Source organism: Eublepharis macularius, chromosome 1 (genome assembly GCF_028583425.1).
Source record: "Eublepharis macularius isolate TG4126 chromosome 1, MPM_Emac_v1.0, whole genome shotgun sequence".
In the NCBI taxonomy this organism is placed as follows: Eukaryota; Metazoa; Chordata; class Lepidosauria; order Squamata; family Eublepharidae; genus Eublepharis; species Eublepharis macularius.
The window spans coordinates 223,480,936-223,506,575 of NC_072790.1; the positions used below are offsets into that span (position 1 = coordinate 223,480,936).

Sequence of the window (25,640 nt, forward strand, 5' to 3'; positions counted from 1 at the left end):
CCCTCATCAGAACATCAAATTTTAAACACAGGCCACAGGGCCTTTGGTTAAAACAACTGTGTAAAACTGATCTTATCTTCTCAAGTACCTATAAAGAGTTTTATACTTACTTTCATATTTATCTTTTCCCATATAAATGGTGTAAGCAGAGGGGACAACTGAGGGATAGAAAAGGAAAATAGAAAGTGTTACAGGTCAGACCACACAGAGATACACAGCACAAACAGGAATATTCCAGAAAACATAACCAAAATATTATAATCTATAACACTCTCTTCTAGGGCCTCGAGCCATTGCAAACTCTGCTATAGTTAAACTCTGCTTGAGAGGTCATCACTTGTCCCCCAGGCTCTTTCAGGTGGTCTAAAAGACTGTGCTGAAAGAGATGAAAGTTTAGTGTCTGACTCTTTAGTAGAAGTCTCACTGGTATTTCCACCAAACAACACACATTTCTTTTTCAATTTTAAATATTCAAACTGAAAAGCACTTGCCTCTTTACAACATGAAGCAACTGCATTACCAAGTTCCAAGAACCCTGTTTAAAGAATTCACACACACCCCATAAATTCATAAAACTTGATTTGATCATGACTACAGAAAGCAAAGGCTGCACTCAGGTGCCACATTAAGCCTTAGCATGAACAAATCTGGTCTGCTGACAGGCTCCTGTGTACTACCTTCCTCCCTTCTCACACACAGTGTAGTGAAGGAATCTTGATTCAAAATAAATTCTGGCTACTTATGATATATAAATGCAGGCACAAACCTTCACATTAGCTCTAGTTCAGCAGCACACCTACATTCGCATACCACAGGCAACCAGAGTTAGCTTTAAAGCTATATTCCTTCACTGCATTCAGTGCAAGTTGGAGAAGGAAAGCACGTGAACAAGCCTGCAACAGACAATGTCCTGGATAAATGTCACCCTGAAGGGCACCTGAATGCAGCCAAATTCAGCTACTGAGTTTTAACTCGGTAGTTTTTCAAATACATGTACTTGCTCTCAAAATACCAGGAAGTATTTCAGAAAAAAATGGCAAACCAGAACAGCAGTCCTCAGACTATTATAAGCATGGCTCTTGCTCATTCTGAAACAAGTCAGACAGGAGTTCAAATCACATCCCTTACAATGCAAGCAGACTGCAGGACAATTTTTCATTGCAAGGAGGGTCTCTCTTACACATTAAATGCCTAAAAAGGTTTTCAGAATTTTGGGTAACAAGAGAACTATTGGTTAGATTGCTTTAACAAAATACTACCTTGACTTAAACCAATACAATTTATTATTTACTTCATTTTGGGTACCGATAGATACCAAAGCAGCTTGAACTGTCCTCTCCTCCATTTTTGCCTCACAACAGCCCTGTGATGTAGGTTAGACTGAAAGTGTGTGATTGGTGCAAGGTCACCCAGCAACCTTACATGGCATAGTGGGGGATTCAAACCTAGGTGTCCCAGATCAAAGTCTGACACTCTAACCATTACACTACACTGGTATTAACTGTTATCATAATATGAAAGGTATCCTCAATTAAAATGAATTTATCTGGCTAAAGGAAACATTTTATTTCAGAACTTACCACTCTGCATTAATAGAAACATGATACAAATATAGCAAAAGTTACTAATGAAATTTTTGTGGATCCAGCAGTCTTCAAGGTCATTGATCCCATTAAAAGTGTTCTGCGGTGCCACCTACTGCATAGGGGGACTTTAAAAAATGTTTGTGATTTTTTTTCAACCAACCATGATCTATAGTTAGTTTTCAAGTCTAAAATAATTCCTCCTTATGCTCAGTTTAAACACAAACATTAACTTGAACCATACCTAGTGGATTTATTTAACTTACTTATTCAGAAAGTCTTTACATTGTTTGGAATCTCATATCATTTGCTAGTACTGATAGACAAAACACTTTTTTTTTACTTTCCAATTTTACTCACATGAGGAGTGTGTTGTAGAAGATCCAAACCCAAGTTTCTCCAGCAGTTATGGATGGATGAACTTGGTCAGATTGTCTTTTTCTCTATTTTTTTAAAAGTGAGACTTCCATAAACATATCCTGAAACCTGGGTCCCATTTACTCTTTGTACTAGACGGCTAGTACAAAACAAAGAGGAGACATACATAATAACACCCCTGCTTTTGCTGCTATGATTGATACCTATAACTCAATACTGTTCTACAAATTTTGTAAAATACTGTGAACAATTTATTAATAAAATATTTTAAAAGGAAACAGAACAATACTTTTCCTCCCACAAAGTGGTATTATCATACAAACACAGTGAAGCAGAATAAAGATTCATGAGTACCGCTTTAATTTGTTTTTCAGCTTTGGTCATAAGCTTTGGTCACATAAGGGAGAGTAGAACACAAGAGAGAAAATAATGCTTTGTACGTGTATTCCATATTCTTCCTGATGGGGATATGAAGGGTTGTTTTTTCATAATCCTCTGAAGGCAGTTTAGGTTAAGGGATGGTGGTCACCAAGTGCCTGTGAAGACTTGAAAATCCTGGTTTCCCAGCTGCAAATCTGGAAGGCACGCTTTCTCTACTCCTTTCTAGTCCACTGACAAAAAAGGAAACACAGGGCTTCCAACAGAAGCTGACCAGAAGTGAACGAGAAGGAATAAATACCGTATCTATCAAGCAGAGAGTAGTTTGGAAAAAAATCACAATCATATGGATTGTGACTGAGCCGGAATATTCCAGGCATATCATTTCCACTAACTTCGCCCCCTCCCCGGTGGGAGCCACTGAATTTGCCCCGCTGCTGCAGCCTGTATTACACTTGACCAAGCACATGCGCCTCTACATAAATTCTTCTCCGGCTTGCTTTCATCCCCGTCACAGCCTCTCTGCCTTTCCACCGTGCTCCCCCCGCCCCCACCCCTAGAAAAGGTTTAATTTTTCATTGCCTTCAGCTCTAAGAACAGATTCGGTTGAAAAATGAGTTTTAAAACTTCCTAGCTCCACCAATCAACCCATAATATGGACAGACACAGAAAGCCCTAGCACGGAAATCAAACCGGGGGTGGGCGGTCATAAGTTACCCCCCTCCCACGACCCGCGGCTGGAGTCAAGCTAGACCTACCGCTGGACGTGAAGTAAAACACCATGGCAACAACTGGCACCCGCCCGCAACGAGCCCCTCTGTCACCCTGGAGACGAAGCCAGAAACGTTCCTTAGAGCCCAAAGACCCACGGACAACCACTTCCGGTTTCAGCGGCACCGACTTCCCGGAAATGACGCTACTTCGGGTCTTCCCATGGAGACGGAGTGAAGCTGTTGCGGCTATCGACGGACGCCCTATCCTTTGCCACCTCTATGATGGACGCTCGCACAGCTTCTGCGCATCGGAGGGTAAAGAAAACCGGAAGTGTCTGTAGAGGCTCTGGGATGAGAGACTCATTTCTGGTGAGAGCGCTCCCTGTGATGTGGAAGACTGGTGGAAATATTTAGGGATATTCTGCTCATGTGAAACTTGAAATAAAATGTGGGTAGGAATAGAGGTTTTGTTTCGTTGCACGGTCCTGATAAAAATCATGCTTTAATAATCTCAGAGTTCTTTTGCTCCTGTCCTGACAAAAGGCCATTAATGAGTAGAAAGAGAAAGACGGCAGAGAAGTTCAAAGTTGATACTCAGTTTCATTGGTTTAATATATATATAGATACGAGTTATGAGAGTATTGAGTTGCTTTTTTTGCCTCTTAATCCAAGCGATACTCAGTGATGGAGCACATGTCAGGCATGTAGAAGGCACCAAGTCCACCCGCTGGTACCCCCAAAGTGATAAAAGTCGAAGAAGGACCCCTTCTTTGTCTGAGACTGTAGCTGCTAATCGTAGCAGAAGAGGCATTATGGGGGCTATGGTCTGTAGAAGAATACTTTTTTGTGTATTTATTCACACATATACTGTATTGGAGAGGGATGGAAGCAGCACGTGTTTTGCATGCAGAAAGTTCCAGGTGCAGCAGTCCCTGCTATCTCCAGTTGAAGAATCTGGATTAACGGGTGCTGAGAAAGGCCTTTCTGCAGCTAAGACCCAGGCTACTTGGTACTAATCAGAGCAGAAAACACTGAGAGTCTAGACCAGTGGTCTGATTCAGTGGGCTAGATCTGATAGGGAAGAATGTGCTTGATCTCTCCTCCCACCTGGTGTTCCAGACCTTCCTCTGGTGTCAGAAGTATCCATATAGTGTAGACATCATCTAGACCCTGTGTACACAAAACCATGATATGGCAGCACAGACACATTGGAAGTAGTCCCAGAATTTTAAGGGGGTGGAAAGGCAAGGCGTTTTGGTTTCTTCTAGGCTTCTATAGGAATTTGCTGTGTTTCCAAGCAGCCATCAGAATGCATTAAAGAGATGGTTGCTTACAATGTGATCCTTAAAGATTGTTACCAGATGACAAAACTATGTTTTAGTAGATCATAATGCATTCTTTCTTCAATATTAATAACAATTCCAGCAGGGATTACACAGATGTGCAACACAATCAGAGTTAGACTTAAAGTTACAATAAATATGACTACAGCTTGTCAGGATCAGAACGCCCTTTTGTATACCTATGCTTAACCGACTCCATATTTAATCCTTTCAGTGTTCAGTGCTTTCTTCCCCAGGTGCAGAGGTTCCCAGGCAGCTATCTCACAGACCCGCATTGTTTTGGCTACCGACGTTCTACCAGGAACCGGCCTTGGGGAAGCTTTCGCTTTTGCAGCTTCAAAGGGAATATTATGAGAACTGTGGGGGGAGGATGGGTCAGCTATGATATTTAATATTTATCTCTTGCTTTGCCGGGCATTGGTAACAATGAATATGTACCAACCTGGATCTTGCATTCAGGCCAGTGGACTATAATAATCTTTTTCTTCATTAAATGCTTTTTGGAAACAATGGACTTTTGTCTAATTGCAGAAGGCAGATTGGAGTAAGGATTTTATCTAGCCACAGTTCTGACATTTTGTTACCAATCATCTTTCCAATGCCTCAACCGGATCAAACGGACTCCAAAGCTGTCCCGCCCCGGGACCCTTTGTTCGATCCGTATGTCTCTCCCGGTCCTCGAGGCTCGGAATCTTCTCAAGTTGTGCCAAGGAGACAAGGGTCCACGGTTACAACTATTTTTACCCTCGCTCCCAGTACGGAGAGAACGAGGCCCAGCGCATCAGCCGTTCCATTGTTCAGCGTGCCGACCCCGACGCAGTGGGGCGCCCGGCCCAGAGAGACGAGGGAGCGGAGGATCAGCGCGATGTTTACCCAAATACAGTTGAATAGCCGGCGTAGCCTGGGGTCTATACCGGAACAAGCTGAGGGCCGTCCATGGCTGTTCTGGAACCGGACGGCCGAGCGAACGGAAGGGGATACCTCCCAACGAAGTGCTCTGAGCTGGGACTACGCCGAAGTCACCCCGAGAGAGGGGGAGCCAGATGTCGGAGAGCATCAATGGGCACAGCTCCAGAGTAGAACCATTGCCATTGACTCTGGGATTTCAGCAATCACGGGATTAACCAAAGGTGTACTTGCGGCGCGGTCGCATGAGGAACAAGGGGTGGAAGCACCCCTGCCGTGGCAACAGACGCTGAGCACGGACCACCCGACAACCCCTCCAACTACTGGGGATACGGGGGATCCGCAGCAGTCCACAGACAGAGTACAGAGATTGGAGAATAGACTACGGAATATGGAAGAGAGTCTAGCCAACGCTGTACATCTGCTATCAGTTTTGGTGGCGGGAGACAGAGACCGGGCCCCGCCAACGGGCCTGTCTGACATTAACCAGAGTCTGGCTAACTTGCAAGAACAGATATGGCCGCAGCAACCGTCGGAAACGGGTGAGGAGATCGGGGCCACTGGTGGGGGATCCCTGTTGACGGGAGAAGGTGGTGAACCGTGTCCGGATGACCGGTACCCCGACCAGCCCGCAACCACTGATACCAGCAGCAGCGAGGAGACGGAGACGGAGGAGGAAGAACCGCCACACAGACCGGCTTCCCCTATACGTCTTCCTCCAACCACCCAAGCGAGTCAACCCACCACACCGACGGTGGTTCCGGGAACTTTGCCGGCACAACCACATGGGCCGACCTCTCCTATAATTCACCCACCGACAACTCAAGCAAGTCAGCCAATTACGCCACGGGTGGTTCAGGGAACGCAAACCTCGCCGAGGGGACCTCTCCCCACCCGACCAGCGCCAACCCGGCCGACGCCGCGCCAGCCGACACCGAGGGGACCCCTGCCATCTCCGGGGTCGATACCGCTAACGGGGCCGGTGGCCCCTCCGCCTCTACAACCTCTGCACCCGCAGCCAACGCCAAGGCAACCGGTCCCCCAACCTCAACCGCATTCCCACCCGCGCCAGCCTCCGCTGCAACTGGGGCCAATGGACGTTTATCCCATGCCAGACCAAACCCCCAGACAGGATTTACCCATGGGATGGGTCAAACTGGACGCTACTTTTGATGGAGACCCATCCAAATTGGGATTTTTCCTGGTACAAGTGGTGCAATTTTTTAATCGTTGGGGACACCTGTTTGGAAGCGAAGCCAGCCAGATAGAGCATCTGGGATCGCGCCTCCAAGGTAAAGCGGCTGACTGGTACGTGGGACTATATAATCTGGGGGCCCCCGAGTTAGAAACTCTCCAAGGGCTAGTGGATGCTATTCGGGCGCAATATGAAGATCCCTTGGAGGAAACTCGGGCTAGAACGGAGTTGCAAGCAATTAGGCAAGGCAGCATGTCGGCTAGAGACTATGCCACACAATTCCGACAGCTCGCTGCCAAAAGCCCGAGATGCGAGGAGTCCACCAAGATCATCTTGTATAAACAAGGATTGAATCCAAAATTACTGGACCGAGCGCTCATGCAAGACAATCCGCCTACACTCTTAGGATGGATACAGTTGACTTGCGAAGTGGAAAATAGACTCCTGGAAGTTCGCCTAGCGGAACAACATCAGCAACCCCCGACTCAAAGACGCTCCTCCACACCTTTGTCTCTAAGAGGGAGCCGGGGAACTGGGTATGCCACCCGGGGAGCGCGAGATGCTAGATGGCAGCAGGGATTGTGCTTACAGTGCGGCCAGGGTGGCCATTTCGCAGCGCAATGCCCATATCGGCCTGTCCAAAGGCCTCCGCTCCAATTACGACGCCCAGCTACCCTAACCAGCCCGGCGCTGCCGCGTCCTTCTCCGGTACCCCGAGCTGCCCCAAGGAGTAGGGGAGCGCCCAGAAAAAGTTTCCCAGATAGAGGACTGGAGTTGGAGGAGATCACCGAAGACGATCAAACAGCCCTGATCGGGGAAGGAAATCCCGAGAGCCCGGAGTCGGGAAACGAAATGGATCTGTCGTAAAAGGACCCAAACGGCAGATCACACGTAAGTCTGGTCCGGTGATAAACCGACCCCCAGGGTCCATACTGTTCATTCCTGTAACGTTAGTAAATGCGGACAAGACGATGCACATCCGTGTGCAAGCCCTTATTGATTCGGGCTGTTCGAGAGATATTATTGCACCTGCCTTAGTTAATGGACTAGTACTTCCAGTGAAAGATTTGGATATACCTGTCATTTTTGAACAAATGGATGGCACTAACATGAATCCGGTTACCACAGAGACTGCTCCGATTATAACCGGCATGGGATCACATTGGGAAATCAGATCCTTTGTCATTAGTGCCACAGCTAAATATCCCCTGATACTGGGAAGCCGATGGTTGTGTGATCACAACCCCCACATCGATTGGGCAGAAGGGAGTATTACTTTCACCCATGAATCTTGCAAAAATCATCGTTGGGATCAAAACTGGGGAAGGAATCCCACTATATCTGATTCAGCTCTACTCACCCAAGAAGAAATTAACCAAATACCTAAACAATATAGGGCATTCACTCAAGCCTTCACAGAAGAAGAGGCCAATACTCTCCCTCCGCATAGGAGGACAGACTGTGCTGTGGAAATTTTACCAGGGGCTTCACTACCAAAGGGTCGGTTATACCCTATGAGCCCCAATGAAAGAGACGAACTTCGGAAGTTCATTGATCTCAATTTGCAAAGGGGGTTCATCCGCCCAGCTAATAGTCCCCATGCAGCCCCAGTTTTGTTCGTGAAAAAGAAGGATGGGGGCTTGAGACTGTGTACTGATTTTCGGGGACTGAACGCTGTGTCCACTAGCAACGCCTACCCCATTCCACTCATCAAAGATCTACTCAACGTCGTGGCCCAAGGTAAGATCTTTACTAAATTGGATTTAAAAGATGCTTACTTCCATGTCCGTATCCGAGAAGGGGATGAATGGAAAACCGCGTTTAATACCCCACTCGGACAATATGAATATTTAGTAATGCCTTTCGGCTTGACTGGCGCCCCGTCAGTTTTCATGTCCATGATCAATGAAGTCCTACATGAATTTCTGTACCAGGGTGTAGTGGTGTATCTTGATGATGTGTTGATTTACTCGCAAACGGAAGAGGAACATGTGGAACTTGTACAAAAGGTCCTAACTACACTCATGAATAACAAACTGCCTATTAAACTTTCCAAATGTGAGTTCCACAAAACAAAACTCAATTATCTGGGCTACTGTATATCGTCAGAGGGCTTGAAAATGGACCCAGAAAAAATACAAGCGGTATTAAATTGGCAAGTCCCCTCCACCAGAAAAGAATTGCAGTCGTTTCTAGGGTTTGCCAATTTCTATAGAGAATTCATTGCTAATTTTGCCCAGACCACGCTCCCCTTAACTGAACTATTAAAAACGAAAGACAAGGGGGAACAAGCAAAGAAACCTGGTGCAAAGCTTTCATGGACACCCGAATGCGAGGCAGCATTCAATCAGTTAAAAGAGCAATTTGTCTCAGAACCCGTCCTACAACACCCCGATGAAAACCGCCCCTTCATAGTACAGGTCGATGCCAGCGATATGGCAATTGGGGGTGTGTTATTGCAACGAGGAGAGGATGGGAATCTCAAACCTTGCGCCTTCCTTTCTAGAAAGTTTTCTGAAGCAGAGAGGAATTGGAATGTGTGGGAGAAGGAAGCCTTCGCTGTTAAAGCGGCGCTCACAAACTGGAGGCATTGGCTAGAAGGAGCCCGGCATCCGTTCGAAGTCTGGACGGATCACAAAAATTTAGAGGCCCTGCGCAGCCCTCGCAGACTAAATGCCAAGCAATTGCGATGGGCGGAATTCTTCTCGAAGTTCAATTTTACCTTAAACTTCCTACCAGGCAAAACTAACTTCCTCGCTGACGCTCTATCACGCATGCCCCAACATAAAAGCAAAAGGGAGGAGACAGTCAACACGGTGTTTTCGCCTACGCAATTAGGGGGTGTGATGACTACGCGCAGCCGCGCTAAGCCCTCCCCGTCACCCGATCAGGGGTGGAGAGAAAAGCTGAAAGCCGAAGTGGAGAAGGAGGGGGGGGGAGGCGCCCAAAGACAAACTACAACAATCCGCCACGGGGGAATGGCTTTGGGGAAACCGTTTTTATGTGCCTAAATGTCTGAGAAAGGATGTTTTACAACGATGTCACGATGCCCCCACGGTGGGACACTACGGTTACCTAAAAACACTGCACTTGGTGCAACGCCAATTCTGGTGGCCAGGCATGCGCAAAGACATTTCCCAATACGTAGCCTCTTGTCCCATCTGTCTCAGCGCCAAATCCCGAAAAGGCAAACCGCCGGGGCTTTTGCAATCCTTAGAAACGCCAAGTCGACCTTGGGAGATTATTTCTATGGACTTTATTACTGATCTACCTCCCTCTAAAGGACATAATTGTATTTTGGTCGTGGTCGATTTGTTTTCCAAGCAAGCACACTTTATACCGTGTACCACCATTCCCTCCGCTAGAAAGCTAGCTGATATTTTTATGAAAAACATTGTGAAAATACATTCTTTTCCATCCAAGGTGATTTCGGATCGCGGCGGGCAATTCGTTGCCAACTTCTGGCGGGAGCTTTTGCAACTACTGGGAATTGAACAAGGGCTCAGTTCAAGCCACCACCCAGAAACAGACGGACAATCCAAAAAAACTAACCAGATATTAGAACAATTTCTAAGATGCTACATCAACTTCCAACAAGACAATTGGATTGATTTGCTCCCGTTAGCAGAGTTCTCCTATAATAACAGTGTACACGCGTCTACCGGAGAAACTCCTTTCAAAGTAATTTATGGCTTCCACTTCAAGCCGTTCCCGTTCGAAGCGCTCCCCCCTCCTATTACAGCTTCTCCAGACGTTACCGAGTGGTGGGGGGAAGCAGCTCAGCAATGGGCTCAAATCAAAAAACACCTCGACAAAGCCAAACAAGACTACAAGAAATATGCAGACCGCCACCGTGCGGCGGAATGGGATTTACAACCTGGTGATCTTGTCTATCTATCCACGAAAAACCTAAAATTATCCCAAACCAGCAGAAAACTAGCTCTGAAGTTCTTAGGACCTTTCCTAGTGCGTAAAGTAATCAACAAAGTGACTGTAGCTTTAGATTTGCCAAAGAACCTACGCTACGTGCATGATACTTTCCATGTCAGCCTCCTAAAAAGGGCTCCAACAGATAACCAGTGGCACATCAAAGGGCCCCCTATTCCAACGTTAATCGATGACCAGACCCACTACGAAGTACAACAAATACTGGACTCAAAAATTAAACGAAACCAGCTGTTTTACCTAATTAGATGGAAGGACTTTGATTCTGGATTTGATGAGTGGGTCAGTGCTGTACATGTTCATGCCCCTAGACTAGTGAAAGCGTTCCACTCTCGCTATCCACATAAACCGGGGGGGGGGCTTCTTAGGGGGGGCAGAATGTCAGGATCAGAACGCCCTTTTGTATACCTATGCTTAACCGACTCCATATTTAATCCTTTCAGTGTTCAGTGCTTTCTTCCCCAGGTGCAGAGGTTCCCAGGCAGCTATCTCACAGACCCGCATTGTTTTGGCTACCGACGTTCCACCAAGAACCGGCCTTGGGGAAGCTTTCGCTTTTGCAGCTTCAAAGGGAATATTATGAGAACTGTGGGGGGAGGATGGGTCAGCTATGATATTTAATATGTATCTCTTGCTTTGCCGGGCATTGGTAACAATGAATATGTACCAACCTGGATCTTGCATTCAGGCCAGTGGACTATAATAATCTTTTTCTTCATTAAATGCTTTTTGGAAACAATGGACTTTTGTCTAATTGCAGAAGGCAGATTGGAGTAAGGATTTTATCTAGCCACAGTTCTGACACAGCTAAAGTTTATCATCCAATTCATATTGTCTTACTGGTCTCCAAACAAGAGTCATATTTTGTCATTCAAACAGTTTTTGGAGCTTACTAATTTTGTGTCTCCCAAACTATCTCTTGTTAGAAGCTTCTCAGTAAAAAAAACAGATGATGATGGGAGATGAAAGGAAGCATTGCAAATGCAAAATGGTCCACCTGGCATTGGGAGCATGCACAGCTTCAGGCAACGATTGCCATAGTATGGCAACTAACAACGGGGAGTGGGGAATTAGCAAGGTGAGAGAGAGGCTTCTGAGGTAACTGCCCTCTGGGTTTGTTTATTTATTTACTTACGGGTTTTTTGCTCTGCCTCTTCACCCTCATAGGGTCACTGAGGCAGCTAATGAAACATATTAAAATTTCTTCTAAAAAGTACATAAATACATCATTGAAACAATTTAAAACCTGCACTTAAAATGAATACAAACGATAAAAACAGCAGTTATTGCTGTTCACTCCCACACTCTCTGGTCCCTCCTTTTATTTGTTTAAACCCCAGTTGTCCACAATCAGTAAAAGCAGAGTGGGGGGCGGGGGACAAGCTTCAGTTAACTGGTTAGTAGCATGTAAGCTTCGTGTTTCTTAAAGGTCATTTGGGAGTTGGGACCCTACTAGAATAACGTACTTGTGAGGTAAGTATAAACTTGTGAGGTAAGTATAAACTTTTTTCACAGCTATTTTGTCTGGATAGACAAGGCACAGATAGGGATGAACAATAAATATTTATAGAAAATAAGATGTGTAACAAGGTAAAGGTTTTGTGTGGAATACTTCAGTATAGAATGTACAACCGGCTCACAGCTTCACTCCCCAAAGACTGTGAGTTTTCCTAATGGAAGCTGAAACTGAGCTTCAGTTAACTTACACAAATATTAAGAGGAGATTTGACCCTATCTTTCTCCCGAAAGATTATCTCAAAGGTGCACGTGTATCCTTTCACCTAACGCTCTGGTTCTCAGAAACTGTCCAGATAGATCTGGTACTTCTGGCTTTTACCAGAGTGCTTATTTAACTTCTAATTTTTTCCCTTCACCGTTCTAAATCTTGCCTAAAAGCCAAATTAAAAAATTCTAAACTTATCTAGAGCTGCAGTACTCTGCATGAAGAAAAAGTTTTCTCTGTCCCCTCTCTTAAGCTGAGGCTGGTTCACCCCCTCCCATCCGGTGGAATTCCATAGTCTCTGATTGGCTGATAAACACTTGGATTTGCATGCTACCAAAATCACACAGATTGGTTGAGAGTCCTGGAAGATGGATGGGACTTGTAGTGATGCGATGTCCCCCCCATGGGTCAGTAATGACTTGGTGCTTTCACAGAGGGACTACCTTTACCTTTAGGAGCAGGTAGTTAAGCATCCTTGTATAATGGAGGATGCTGATTTCAGATTGGTGCTTTCTGTAGACATAAAGATGATATTTCCTGAGCACTTGTCAAGCACCTTCTCTCCAAAGAGGTGAAAATCTGCAGTTGGCTGTTTGCTTTGAGGGAAGACACACTTTGAGGAGGAAGCAAGAGGGTGCTTGGAAACACAGTGGCAGGCCAGGCACTATGATTTTTGTGTTCAGGTATGCTTTGTTTCGTATTGCTACCATTTCTGTTCAGACCAGAGCCCATCAGCTTCATCCTTGCTCAGCGCTGATAGGAAGATGTCAGAAATGAAAACTTTCTGTTCTATGCTTCTTTGGGGCCTGGGGTTGCCAACAGGTCTGTAGGGGAAAATGGCTTTTCTCGTTTTTAGAGACTTAATGGGATGTTGTTTGCCAGATGTTACCTCCATGCCATGAAAAGCTTCATTTGCCCATTTCTACACATTAAGCCTCTCTTAAAGGGACAGGATGTTGTTCTCCAGGCCAACTGGCAATCCTAATTGGTTCTGGATGAGAACTGCTCTAGGACTGTATCCAGGGCTTTTTTTCTGGGAAAAGAGGTGGTGGAACTCAGTGGGTTGCCAGCACAGGGGGCAACTCCTGGTGGGAGGTGGTGCCCCTGGTACCACATGCATGCGCACAAAGTGCGCACAGGCTCCCTGGACCACACAATGATGTCACTTTGGGTCAGCTGGAACAAGGGGGAAGTTTTAAAAGTTTAAATTTCCCTCGGTGAAAATGGTCACGTGGCCAGTTGGTGCAGAGGGCAATCTAAATTCCCCTCTGTCTGGAGATCAGGGGGCGGGGACACTGGCCATGTGACCATTTTCAAGAGGAGCCGGAACTCCATTCCACCACGTTCCCGCTGAAAAAAAGCCCTGAATGTATGACAGCTGTTCCAGCTTCACTTTCACCCTCACCATCCTACTGACTTTTTCCGGGTCCTTATTCATCCTATAGGCCCTCCACACAGCTCTTCAAAACAGAAATGTATTTATTTAATTAAGGTTGCATTCTTAAGGACACTTCCCACTGAATAAGATGGGACTTACTTCAGATATATCTGCTTAGAATTGTTCTCTCAGTAATTTTGCTTATATCATTTTGCTTACATCACAAAATAGTTTGAATTCTTATTATTTGAGTAAGAGAATATGTACTGGGTGGCAACTTTTGCAGTAGTCTTGTTTACTGTAATTTTATTCAGAGTATTCTAAAAAAGAATGGTTTGGAAGATGATAAAAGCAGCAAAGGAACATAAGCTGGGTAGGTCCAACTACCTATACATTCTAACTATCTGATTCTCTTTATTCATGTGAACCACTGTGGGAGACAATTTCTGAAAACCAAGATAACATTATAATAATGATGATCAGATTCTCCTCCAGAGATTATGTTGATTCCTGATTTGATGGAATGTCCTGGAATAGTCAAATTGTTAACGTGATGGTTGATTCACACATTGCGAAGTCCACGTGTGTGTCCTCCACATGAACATTGTTCTGAGAGCTCCCAGCTGTGTGGGCCCAATTCTGTGGTTGCCAATTCCAGGCTGGGAAATTCCTGGAAATTTGGTGGTAGAGCCTTTGAGTGTGTAGCACACAAGTAGAAGGGGCTTCTGCCTTCCCTGGGTTTTCCTCCTATGAAATGGTCCAGAGCAGAAAAGGCAGTATTGATCCATCAGGAGAATTTCTGTGGCCAGGAGCAAATAAAATAATAAATGGAGTGTAATTTCTATGTAGGCTGGCTCGTTCGAAGCACATTTTCTTATTTTAGTTTCTAAACACTATATGGGCCCTGGCTGGATGGCAAATGAACAGCTAGCCAAAGATCACAGAAGGCCTTGCAGCCAAGCCAGGGTGGCCTGCAAAGGACATTTGTGATGCAGGCATGACATCAGGAGGGGAAAGCTATGGGATTCCCCAGCCTAGTGGATGTCAGAGCAGTTGCTGATATTCCAACTTGACTCCTGGACTATGCTGATGTTTCTGTTCAATGAAATCCCAAGCAGCTGCCAGTTACTAGTGCTGCTCCTAGTGGGCATGGGTCTTTTGTTCCTGAGTGCCACCCGCTGGACCATCCAAACAATTAAAGAATTGCAGGTAAGGAGCAGGCTTTGGATCAGGGTCCTGACTTCGAGCATTGAGAAGGATGCAGTATGGAATCCTCCCACCACTAAATAGAAATTAAGAACTGGTTCACTCTGCTTGCTTATTATATGTGACCAAGAATTCAGGTCATAGAGTCATAGGGTTGGAAGGGACCTCTAGGGTCATCTAAGTCCAACACCCTGCACAATGCAGGAAATGCACAGTTATCTCCCCCCCCCCCCACATACACACTCAGTGACCCTTACTGCATGCCTGGAAGATGGCAAAACACTGTCAGGATCCCTAGCCAAACTGGCCTGGGGGAAATTGCTATCTGACCCCAAGGTTGCGATTGGCCTTGCCCTGGGCATGTAAGAAGGGGTCATGTACTTGGGATCGCAGAAGTAAGTCCAGAGGGGTAGCTGTGTTAGTCTGATACAGCAAAATTAAAAAGAAATACAGCAACACCTTAAAGACTAACAAAATTTATTCCAGGATAAGCTTTCATTAGGGCTTGCTTCATCAGAAGCATCCATTGCAGTTATTTATACTTGAATTTACAAGCAACAGAAGGGCAGGATGGAGGAGATGTTACAGAGAGAGGACACTTTAGCAGTCAAAGAGAAACCGATCCATTCAAACTGGGTGAGGACCACCTGGCAGTTGAAGATGAGCAGAGTAGGATTAACATAAAACCACCAAAGCAATATGTATAGCACCCTGGCATCTGTGCAGAAAGAATCGGGCAAAAATGTAATGAGTAAATAGAAATTGGTACATTCATATTCATAATCTAGGTTCTGTGTTCTGAACCAGGTGACATTTCCAAACAGTTTTCAAGGGCTATTAAGTTAAACAACTATGAAGTTAAACAATCAGGAGATGGAGGTACAGTCTATTTACATAAGACATCTTATTCTTTTTTTTTTTTGGACAGATCCCTTGTTCCACAAAGAAATGGAAGAAGTACCTGGCACCATGCTTAAGTAAGCAGCCAGATGTGGCCAAATTTGCTTCTTTTTGTCTCACTAGATGGCAGTTGCTCCCAACTCAGCTCTTGTGACTTTCTTGTGTTTCATTTACAGCATCCTTGGGAAGGTCAAGGGACAAAGACCCAAAAAGGTGAGCAGCCCCAAGGCCCCTCCTCCCCAAAGGCTCAACCAGTTTGTTCTTTGGATATTCAGAGAGAACCAGTAGCAGGGGTTGTGTAAGGTGCCAAGAACAAGGCAACGGAGCGAGTCACCATTTCAGAGCTCAGTAGAAGGAACCAGAGCTTGGCCTGATCTTGCATGTGTTCAAAGTTAATTTGGGGGGAAATGGCATTTGTGATTTTCCACCCCATCTTCTTTTATAATAGTTCTTTGTTGAGTCTCACCAGTGAGGTAGCTAATGGAACAATCTAATACTAGGGATTGTAGCTCATGGGTAGAGCATCTGCTTAACATACAGAAAGACCCAGGTTCAATCCAGGTAGTAGGTGATGTGAAAGATCTCCATCCAGGACCATGGAGAGATGCTACCAACAGAGCAGACGATGGTCTGATAAGGCAGCATCATCTGGTCACCGATATATATGAACATCTGAAAGTGCCTACCATTGGTCCATCTAACTCAGTATTGTCTGCTCTGACTGGCAGCAGCTTTGCAAGGTTTCAGGCCAAGGAATCATAAAATCATAGGGTTGGATGGTACCTCCAGATTCATCTAGTCCACCCCTCTGCATAATGCAGGAAATGCACAACTACCCCCCACACCGCCAGTGACCCCTGCTGCATGCCCAGAAGATGGCAAAACACTGATCCCTAGCCAAACTGGTCTGGGGAAAATCGCTTCCTGATTGGCGATCAGTATTACCCTGGGCATGTAAGAAGGGGCTACGAGAACTAAGCACTGATGAAAACCTTCCTGCCCTCCTCCTCATGATCTGCCTAGGTTCAGAAAATCAGCATTGCTGTTTTTAAACCCATTGGTTCTGGTCCAAACTTCTGAGGCAACAGAAAACAACTCCGCACTGTCCTCTATACGAGAGCTCTTCAAGTACTTGAAGATGTTTATCATATCACCTCTGTCGTCTCCAGGCTAAACATACTGAGCTCCTTCAACCTTTCCTCATAGGACTTGGTCTCCAGACCTCTCACCATCTTTGTTGTCCTCCTCTGGACACATTCCAGCTTGTCTATATCCTTCTTTAGTTGCGGTGCCCAAACAACACAATACTCTAGAGCAGAGTACAGCAGTACCATCACTTGGGGTGAACTGAACACTGTGCTTCTGTTTATACAGCCCAAAATCACATTTGCCTTTTTAGCTACCACATCACACTGCTGATTCACTACACTACACAAGCAAAAAAAAAAAAAAGTAGATTCCTGCCCTGAGGAGCTTACAAATCATTTTGACAGTGCAGGAGACAAAGGAGAACCAGTGTGGCAGCCAGTATATTGTCTAGAGTGTTGGGCTAGGATCTGGGAAAGCTGGGTTCAGAGCCCCTCTTCTGTGAAAACTGCTGGGTGTCTTTGGACTAGTCACTCTTTTTAAGCCTAACCTACCTCACAGGGTTGTAGTGAGGATAAAATGAGGGAGAACCCTGTATAGCACTCTGAAGTCCTTGGAGGAAGAGTGGGATAAAAACGTGTTAGGAAGGCTAGGAAACAAAGAAAGAGGCAAAACTAACACAAGGTCATAGTAGTAGGGAAAATAGTCTCTCACACACTGGAGACTCAGCTGCTTCAGAAAACAAATACTGTCATAGTGTTGGGATCAAAATAAAACAAGCCAACAAGCACAATATAAATATCTTTATTGATTTGTTAGTTCATTTAACCTTATAACCTGTCCTATACAGCAGGCTCAGGGAAGACAGCAACAGTAATAGGATGGTAGAGTGTATGCATGTGAAGTGGTTGCAGACACAACACACACAGCTTTGGTCTGATGTAGCTCAAGGGCTGCTTCTACTTGTATCAACCCATCGGCTTAGGGGCCTTCCTTTGGCAACCAGCTTTGGCAAAATGTCTGCTGGTGGGGACACAGGTAGGGTTGCCAACTCTGGGTTAGAAAATACCTGGAGGTTGGAGGGAGGAGCATGGGAGGGAGGACTTCATAGCACTCTGAAGTCCTTGGACCATAGACCTCAGCATAGTATAATGCCATAAGGTCAACCCTCCAAAGCAGCCGTTTTCTCCAGGAAGATTCAAGTCCAGTGGCATCTTAAAGATCAACAAGATTTTCAGCATATACACTTTCAAGAGTGAACACTCCTTTTTTTAGATACCAGTAAGAGTTTATACCCCCAAAATCTTGTTCTTTAAGGTGCCACTGGACTCAAATCTTGCTGCTACTGCAGACCAACATGGCTACCCATTTAAAATTTTCTGCAGGAGAACTGATCATCTGGATATCAGTTGTAATTCTGGGAGAGCTCCAGGTCCCACCTGGAGATTGGCAACCCTCCTCAGCTATTGCTGGGTCTCTCTTCCTTGGCAGTCAAGAATGGCTGTTTGCCTAAAGACCTTCTAGACAGCGATTGAGTTAGATCAAGACGTGTTGTGGCAAGAGGAAATGCACTTTTGAAATCAGGCTTTTATTGATTTCTACCATATGTTATTGACTTCACTGTATTGTACCTTATTTGGATTGTATTTTACTGGCTTTTTCTTGTGCATGTGTCATAAACCACCTTGGGAACTTTTTAGTTGAAAGGAATTTGGTGAGTGAGAGATTAGCCAATAGGAAGAGAGAGAGAGATCATTTTAAAGAGGTGTTCTGAAACAGCCAGAGGAGAGAAAAACAGCAGGAGAGAATCACATGGTGCAATAGATAATGGCTGATTCCACACACGTTGGATAATGCATTTTCAATGCACTTTATCAATCGTTTGAGATGGATTTTTTGTTCTACACACAAAAAAATCTGTTCCAAATGATCTATAAAGAGGATTGGAAGTGCATTATCCAACGTGTACAGAATCACAGCACCCTAACATTCCGCTATCCCAATGTTCCACAGATCATCTAAGGACCTGAACCTTGAGTACACTCTGCGAATGTTGGACAAGAATATCCGGTACCTCGCATGGCAAATGAAACGCATCTCTGGCCCGTAAGGAACTACTGGAAGGGGTCAGGATCTTTGCAGGGAGGTTGGAATGCCGAATGCCAGGCTTCATAGCCCAGGGCTACTAGTAGGCCAGCAGCAACAGAAGCAAAAATAACCTTTGAGAGGTTGGGACACATTAAACGGTCCATCCATAGACCAAATGACTGTTCTCACCAGCAACTGTCCTCCCATTTCTAAGGAAGAATTTTTTCCAGCCCTGCTACCTGAATTCCTCTTAACCAAGAAACGCTGCTGTAGAAGAAGCATGAAAATATCTGGGATAGGATAGGATGGGATAGGAATGTGTCCACACTATTCAATTCTCAATGAATAGTTTAACCCACACCTAACACCAGGGCTCACGTTCAGGGACTGGGAGCATTGGTGGTAGCACCATACAAAGGAACGGGTCATTTCCTAGAAAAAAAGCTGGAGGAACTCATTAGCATAACTCATTAGCATATGCCATGCCCCATACCATCACCAGAAGTGTGTCATTAGCATAACTGATTTGCATATGCCACACCCCCTGACATCACCTATCCTGGCTGTTTTGGACCCAATCCTGGCCATTCAGGGCTGAAATTGGGCCCAAAATGGCAAAAAGGGGCTGAAAATGGCCGAAAAGGGGCCCAAAATGGCTGCTGAGCAGGAGAGTGAACCACCACCCGTCAGAGGCCCAATCTGGGCCGTTTCGGCCCCAATCCAGGCCAAAACGGGCCCACAATTGCTAAGAGTCAGGTGGGCAGAGCCACCTGTCATGTATCTTCTTTGAGGAACTGACAGAACTGTGTTCCTGTGCATTCCCTCAAAAAGAGCCCTGCAAAGGAAATACCACCTTATGACAACTTGAACAAGCAAAGGTCATCCAGACAATCATTTGTCATGTTTAGTGCAGATCCAGCAGTATTTTCCCCAAGGATCCTCCTTTCAACCAGCTGCAGACCTTGTCTTGCCTAATTGGCTACCTTACAATTCCCACACACTTGTATATTATTGGCAAGCTATACCCTGCAGGTAGAAATTCCTTTTAAGAAAACATCCTCAACCATTACCTCCCACTGAGAAAATATCAGCTGATCGATGGTTGTTGTGGATTTTCCGGGCTGTATAGCTGTGGTCTTGGCATTGTAGTTCCTGACGTTTCGCCAGCAGCTGTGGCTGGCATCTTCAGAGGTGTAGCACCAAAAGACAGAGATCTCTCAGTGTCACAGTGTGGAAAGATGTTGGCAGGTCATTTATATCTACTCAGGAGAGGTGGGGTTGAGCTGAGTCATCCTGTAAGAGTTTCCCAGGGTGTGGAATGCTAATGGAGGGAGCAAATGGCATTCAAGCAAATGGCTACTCCAGAAATGAAATCAGAAGAGCGAGTAAACCAAGGATAAATCAAACAACTAAGGAAAAACAGTCCACAGCTGCAGGGTATACGGTATACTCCTGCAGAGGTGAGGGGGTCTCTACTGTCTTTTGCTGAATGTAGCATCTGTTGTGTTTTTCTGGTGGGTTTGAATACTGTCTGTAAGTTGTTCTTTTTCATAAGCTTTCCCATCTGATCAGTGATTCCTTTAATATATGGCAAAAACACTCCTGTGGGATACTGTTTTTCCTTAGTTGTTTGATTTATCCTTGGTTTACTCGCTCTTCTGATTTCATTTCTGGAGTAGCCATTTGCTTGAAGTGCGTGGTTTAGATGATTAATTTCCTCGTTGAGAAAGTGCGATTCACATATCCGTCTTGCATGGTCTACTAATGTTTTTATTATGCCTCTTTTCTGTCGAGGGTGGTGATTGGAGTTTTTGTGTAAGTACCGATCCGTGTGAGTTGGTTTCCTGTAGACCTTGTGACCTAACTGAAAGTTTGCTTTGCGGATGACCAAGGTATCTAGAAATGGAAGTTTACCCTCGGTTTCTTTCTCCGAGGGTACCCTGCAGCTGTGGACAAGTTTACATCAGGACCACAAAGCGTAGCATCCAGACAAAAATAAAAGAACATGAAAGACACTACAGACTTGGCCATCCTGAAAAATCAGCAGTGGCTGAACATAGCCTAACTCAAACAGGACACAGTATCCTATTCCAGGACACTAAAATACTTGACAACACTTCCAACTACTTTGTCAGACTGCACAGGGAAGCCATTGAAATTCATAAGCATAAGCACAATTTCAACAGGAAAGAAGAGACTTTAAGAATGAATAGAGCATGGTTTCCAGTCCTGAAAAACACCAGGCTAACAAAACACTCTATACCCGACAATAGCCCCGCAGAGAAGCTTAGCACATCAAGCACCAATCCATATGCAAAAGAACCTCCTCAGGATACAGTGAAGCCTCCCTCCATTAGCATTCCACACCCTGGGAAACTCTTACAAAATGACTCAGCTCAACCCCACCCCTCCTGAATAGATATAAATGACCTGCCAACATCTTTTCCACACTGTGACACTGAGAGATCTCTGTCTTTTGGTGCTACACCTCTGAAGATGCCAGCCACAGCTGCTGGCGAAACGTCAGGAACTACAATGCCAAGACCATGGCTATACAGCCCGGAAAATCCACAACAACCATCGTTCTCCGGCTGTGAAAGCCTTCGACAATATATCAGCTGATCGTCCTGATCTGTCAAAAAGTAGTCAGCTAAACAAAAGGGGATTCCTTAATGGCCTTTACTCCACCATCTCAATGTCTTATAACATCACAATGGCTGAAGAGATGTTAAATGACCGTCTTTGGTTACTATGATCTGCCTCTAAACCACCTCTGGAATTTGTCAGTAGAGTGTTCCTTTATGCAGTTTGAAGGGTATCGTGATTTAGAATTCATCTGTTATGTGTTGCAAGAATAAATGTAACTGTAAAAATTCCAGATGGGTCTCTATAATCTGTAACAGCAAAAGAAAACAGGAGTCCAGTGGCACCTTCAAGACAAACAAAATATATTCCACTATAAACTTTCCTGAGTGAATGTTTACCTGACTGATGAAAATTTATGCTGGCATAAGTGTCATTGGTCTTTAAAGTGCCACTGGACTCTTTGTTTTATTTTTAGAGCTGCTGAAATAAACTAGAATATTAATATAGATCAAGATGGGTAGCTGTTTGTCTGTAGCAGTACAAAAGAGCAAGAGTCCAGTAGCACCTGTAAGACTAACAAAATTTGTGGTAGGGTATGAGCTTTCAGGAGCCACAGCGCTGTCGCTCACACCCTACCCTACCACAAATTTTGTTAGTCTTATAAGTGCTACTGGACTCTTTCTTTTTTCTATTGCTAAATAATTGAGGTTGAAGATGAACAAAATTTTATTCCTGCATAAGCTTTTGTGAATTTGAGCCTACTTCTTCGAAATGCTAAACATCATATCACCTGAAAAAATGGGCAGTAGTCTACATAAATTTATACTGGAATAAAATATTATTCATCTGAGGTGTTCCAATACTCATTTTGATTTGTGCTGCGAAAAACATGCTACTGGTCTAGAATCATAGCTGTTAACTAGAAAAAGAAGCATGTGTGATTGCTGGCTGAATGAAGGAAGTGACTTTGGCCCAGAGAGTTGGTACCTGTCAGAGTAGACAGTATGAAGATAAATGGACTAGTAGTTTGGCTCAGACTAAGGCAGCTGACTTGTATACAATCAAAGGATTTAAACCTCACTCCCAAAAACCTTTTTGCACACTTCCTTGCACTCTCGCAGAATAATGGCATGTGTGGAACCCTGCATATATTACTTAGAGGGCAATCTTAAGAAGGTCTACTTCAGAAGCAGCCCCATTTTATTCAATAGGGCTTACTTGTAGGAAAGTGTTTTAGGCTTGCAGTTGGGTCCAACATGGGGGTATTGTCCCAATGACTTTTCTTTGACTTTCTCTCCCCCCTCCCCAATCCTGCCTAGGATTGCACACTCTCCTGTATCTAGCACCACTGTGGAGACTGTCGCTTACAGCTGGACCCATTCATCAGCTGGTAGCCGATCCAGAACGCCTCCATCCCTGGCGTCTGTTGATCGGGGAAGAGATGTTCAGAGCTGGCAGCAGCAGCAGCAGCATCTCACCAGACCCACAGGGGTCCACCTGGAGGCCCTGTCTCATCACAAGGTAGATGTCAACATACATCAGAAGCAGCTGAAGAAGGAATGGGGAGGAGCCACCGCCCATTCCAAGTCCCTGACCAGACTGATCCCCCTGGCCCCTGTGCTGCAGCCAGCAACACAAAGGACAGATTCTCACATTCAGATTGGTGCTTCCAGGATCTTTTTCCTGAACTACAGGGAGCAGGAGCTGCTCAACTGGCACATCCAGAAGAAACGCCAACAGAAGGAAGTGGCCTCCTTGCACCTGCCCCCAGTTGCCACCAGGGCACTTATGGGTAGTGACGGAACTCAGGCAGATAGGCTGATGCATCAGGTGTCCCAGCAGCCTCCTGCAACTCAGCAGTCACGCAGCCACACTCCCCCTCAAAGCAGCATAGCAGACCGCCGCACACCACCCAAGACCCCTCGCTCGCAAAGCCCAGGGCCCAGTGCATGGCCACTGATACCTCCTCCAGAAGACTTGCCACTTCCCCCCATGCTCATTTGCAAGAGCGAAAGCCACAGCAACGTCCGTGAATCTGTAGAAGTCAAACTGAGCTGTGGGACTCCCAAGGAAGAACTGGCAGAAATGCTCACCATGTTAGGGCAAAGCAAGAGCCCTGCGTTTAGGGACTCTGGGAGACCCGGGACCCCCAAGGAGAAAGAGAAGGTCAGCCATGGCACTGGTGGGAGACCTGGCTCTCCCAAGGAGGATCTTGACAGGGTGGGAAGAGTTGGCAGCCCCAAGGCCAAGCAGGTGGAAAGCAAGGTCAGCTCGAGGACAGGCCAGGTAATGCATACATTAAGCTGGACTAATATGCCTGAAATCCAAAGGCCAAGTCAGACCCAGAAACAGCCAGATGCTGCCAGGCCAAAGTTCTTGGACCCATCTTTCATGTGCCAGAATCAACTAGAGTTGCCTTGCTTTGCCACAGCAGAACAGAACCAGAAAAGTTACACACTTGCAGAATCTCCCTTGCTTCCTCCTGCTAGATCTCCTAAGCCCCAGTGTCTGGCCCACACTATTCTACAGTCTCTGGACACTGAGCAAGCAATGCGGGACCTGAAAATGCATCTGGACAAAGGGCTGGAAACAGGGCACAACTCACCAAGCGTGGAGTACCCGATTTGCCTGCTATGTGGCCGCTGTACCCCGTATTGCCCCCACCCCCGTACGCGGCACAGCCCCTGCCTCCTTGTCTACCCACGGTTGGAAGTGCAAGATGGTGAGGCACATATGGCCCTCGGCTTCCTCCTTAAGATCAAGAAGTCTGAAGCTGATGAATGGGGGTTAACACAAAGAATGGACGTCCTCAAGACACCCCACAGCAGAGAACGTCTCTCAAAGGGAGAGAAGAGTAGGCGCAGCACTCCACATAGAAAGAGCCAGGCCCGTGCAGCTAGACCTCAGGAACCCAAGACCCCAGATAGGACACCTCGTGTTGCTAGGCAGCTCTTCTCCGAAAGTGATGACCAGATGACTAGAAGTCAGGTGGTTACACCCAAGACCCCTAATAGGTCACCTCATGTTGCTAGGCAGCTCTTCCCTGAGAGTGGTGACCAGAAGACTAGAAGTCAAGTGATTACTCTCAAGACCCCCGATAGGTCACCTCGTGTTGCTAGGCAGCTCTTTCCTGAGAGTGGTAACCAAAGGACTAGAGGTCAGGTGGCTACTCCCAAGACCTCTGATAGGTCACCTCGTGTTGCTAGGCAGCTGTTCCCCGAGAGTGGTTACCAGAAGACTAGAAGTCATGTGGTTACTCCCAAGCCCCCTGATAGGTCACCTCACATTGCTAGGCAGCTCTTTCCTGAGAGTGGTGACCAGAAGACTAGAAATCAGGTGGTTACTCCCAAGACCCCTGATAGGTCACCTCGTGTTGCTAGGCAGCTGTTCTCTGAGAGTAGTGAACAGAAAACTAGAAGTTGGGTGGATACTCCACAGGTGCCATGGGGTAGCTCAACTCCACAACCACTTAAAACGCAACAATCACCTAAAACTCAACAATCATCTATATTACAACAATCACCTAAAACTCAACAATCATCTAAAACTCAACAATCATCTATAATGCAACAATCACCTAAAACGCAATTCCGCCCATCAGCTGCAAGGCCACTCCCATCAACTCCAATGCAGGTTCATCCCAAGACCCCTGAGAAGCCCCCCTCTATTCTGAAACGGCTGATGTCCAGCATGAAGCGTGCTTGGGCCAGGATGCAACAGGAAAAAGAGAAATGTTCTGAAATGTGCCCTGAGGTATGCTCCACTAAGAAAAGCTCCAACAGAAGCCCCAAGAAGCCCCTGCCTGCCCCTGTTTCTCCTGAGCCCCGTAAAGAACCAGGGACTCTTTCCACTGCAACCCTCACATCTGTGGCGCAAAAGAAAGGAGAGTTTTCAAATGCCAGGCAAGCCTCTCCTTTGTTCACCAGTAAAGAAGAGGCTTCTTCCTTCAAATTAGCTGCTCCCCAGACCCCCAAAACAGTGGGGACTCCTATAATCAATCAGGCTTCTACCCATAGGTATAGTTCCCCCAGGGACCGCAAGAGATCATCCCTGCATTTTAAAGAGCCAGATTCACCTTGGGTCTCCAAGAAAGGAGACAGTAGCTATAAAAAGTCTGCTTCTCCTAGGACACCAAAGAGATCCCCCAGTCTTCTAAGGAAGACACCCTCCAGGCAAAGCACCCTCAGGGTCCCCAGTCACCCAGACTCTGGCTAGGACACCTGGCTTGCTTG

At 45.8% G+C, this 25,640-nt stretch overlaps 2 protein-coding genes across 2 annotated transcripts in view; one reads left to right on the forward strand and one right to left on the reverse strand.

The window, feature by feature from the left end:
• CCDC25 (coiled-coil domain containing 25) overlaps nucleotides 1-3,224 on the reverse strand; it is a 19,949-nt gene extending 16,725 nt beyond the window's left edge. The window contains exons 1-2 of the mRNA XM_054988935.1: nucleotides 3,098-3,224; nucleotides 111-158 (exon numbers count right to left, since the gene is read on the reverse strand). Coding sequence (XP_054844910.1) covers nucleotides 111-158; nucleotides 3,098-3,122 — 73 coding nt within the window. The 5' untranslated portion in view covers nucleotides 3,123-3,224. The remainder of the gene's footprint in view (nucleotides 1-110; nucleotides 159-3,097) is intronic.
• LOC129325177 (uncharacterized) lies at nucleotides 3,121-25,623 on the forward strand. Its single transcript, XM_054972760.1, has 6 exons — nucleotides 3,121-3,367; nucleotides 15,825-15,861; nucleotides 18,748-18,840; nucleotides 22,728-24,353; nucleotides 24,528-24,592; nucleotides 24,908-25,623. The coding sequence occupies exons 1-6, from the start codon at nucleotides 3,121-3,123 to the stop codon at nucleotides 25,621-25,623; spliced, it is 2,784 nt and encodes a 927-aa protein (XP_054828735.1).
• The last annotated feature ends 17 nt before the right edge of the window (nucleotides 25,624-25,640 follow it).

Coding starts and splice junctions, on each gene's coding strand:
- LOC129325177 (XM_054972760.1), top strand. CDS start 3,121: ATGGCAACAACTGGCACCCGCCCGCAACGAGCCCCTCTGTCACCCTGG. Junction 15,862..18,747: donor AGGGACAAAGACCCAAAAAG/GTGAGCAGCCCC, acceptor AATGTTCCACAG/ATCATCTAAGGACCTGAACC. Junction 18,841..22,727: donor ATGAAACGCATCTCTGGCCC/GTAAGGAACTAC, acceptor AATCCTGCCTAG/GATTGCACACTCTCCTGTAT.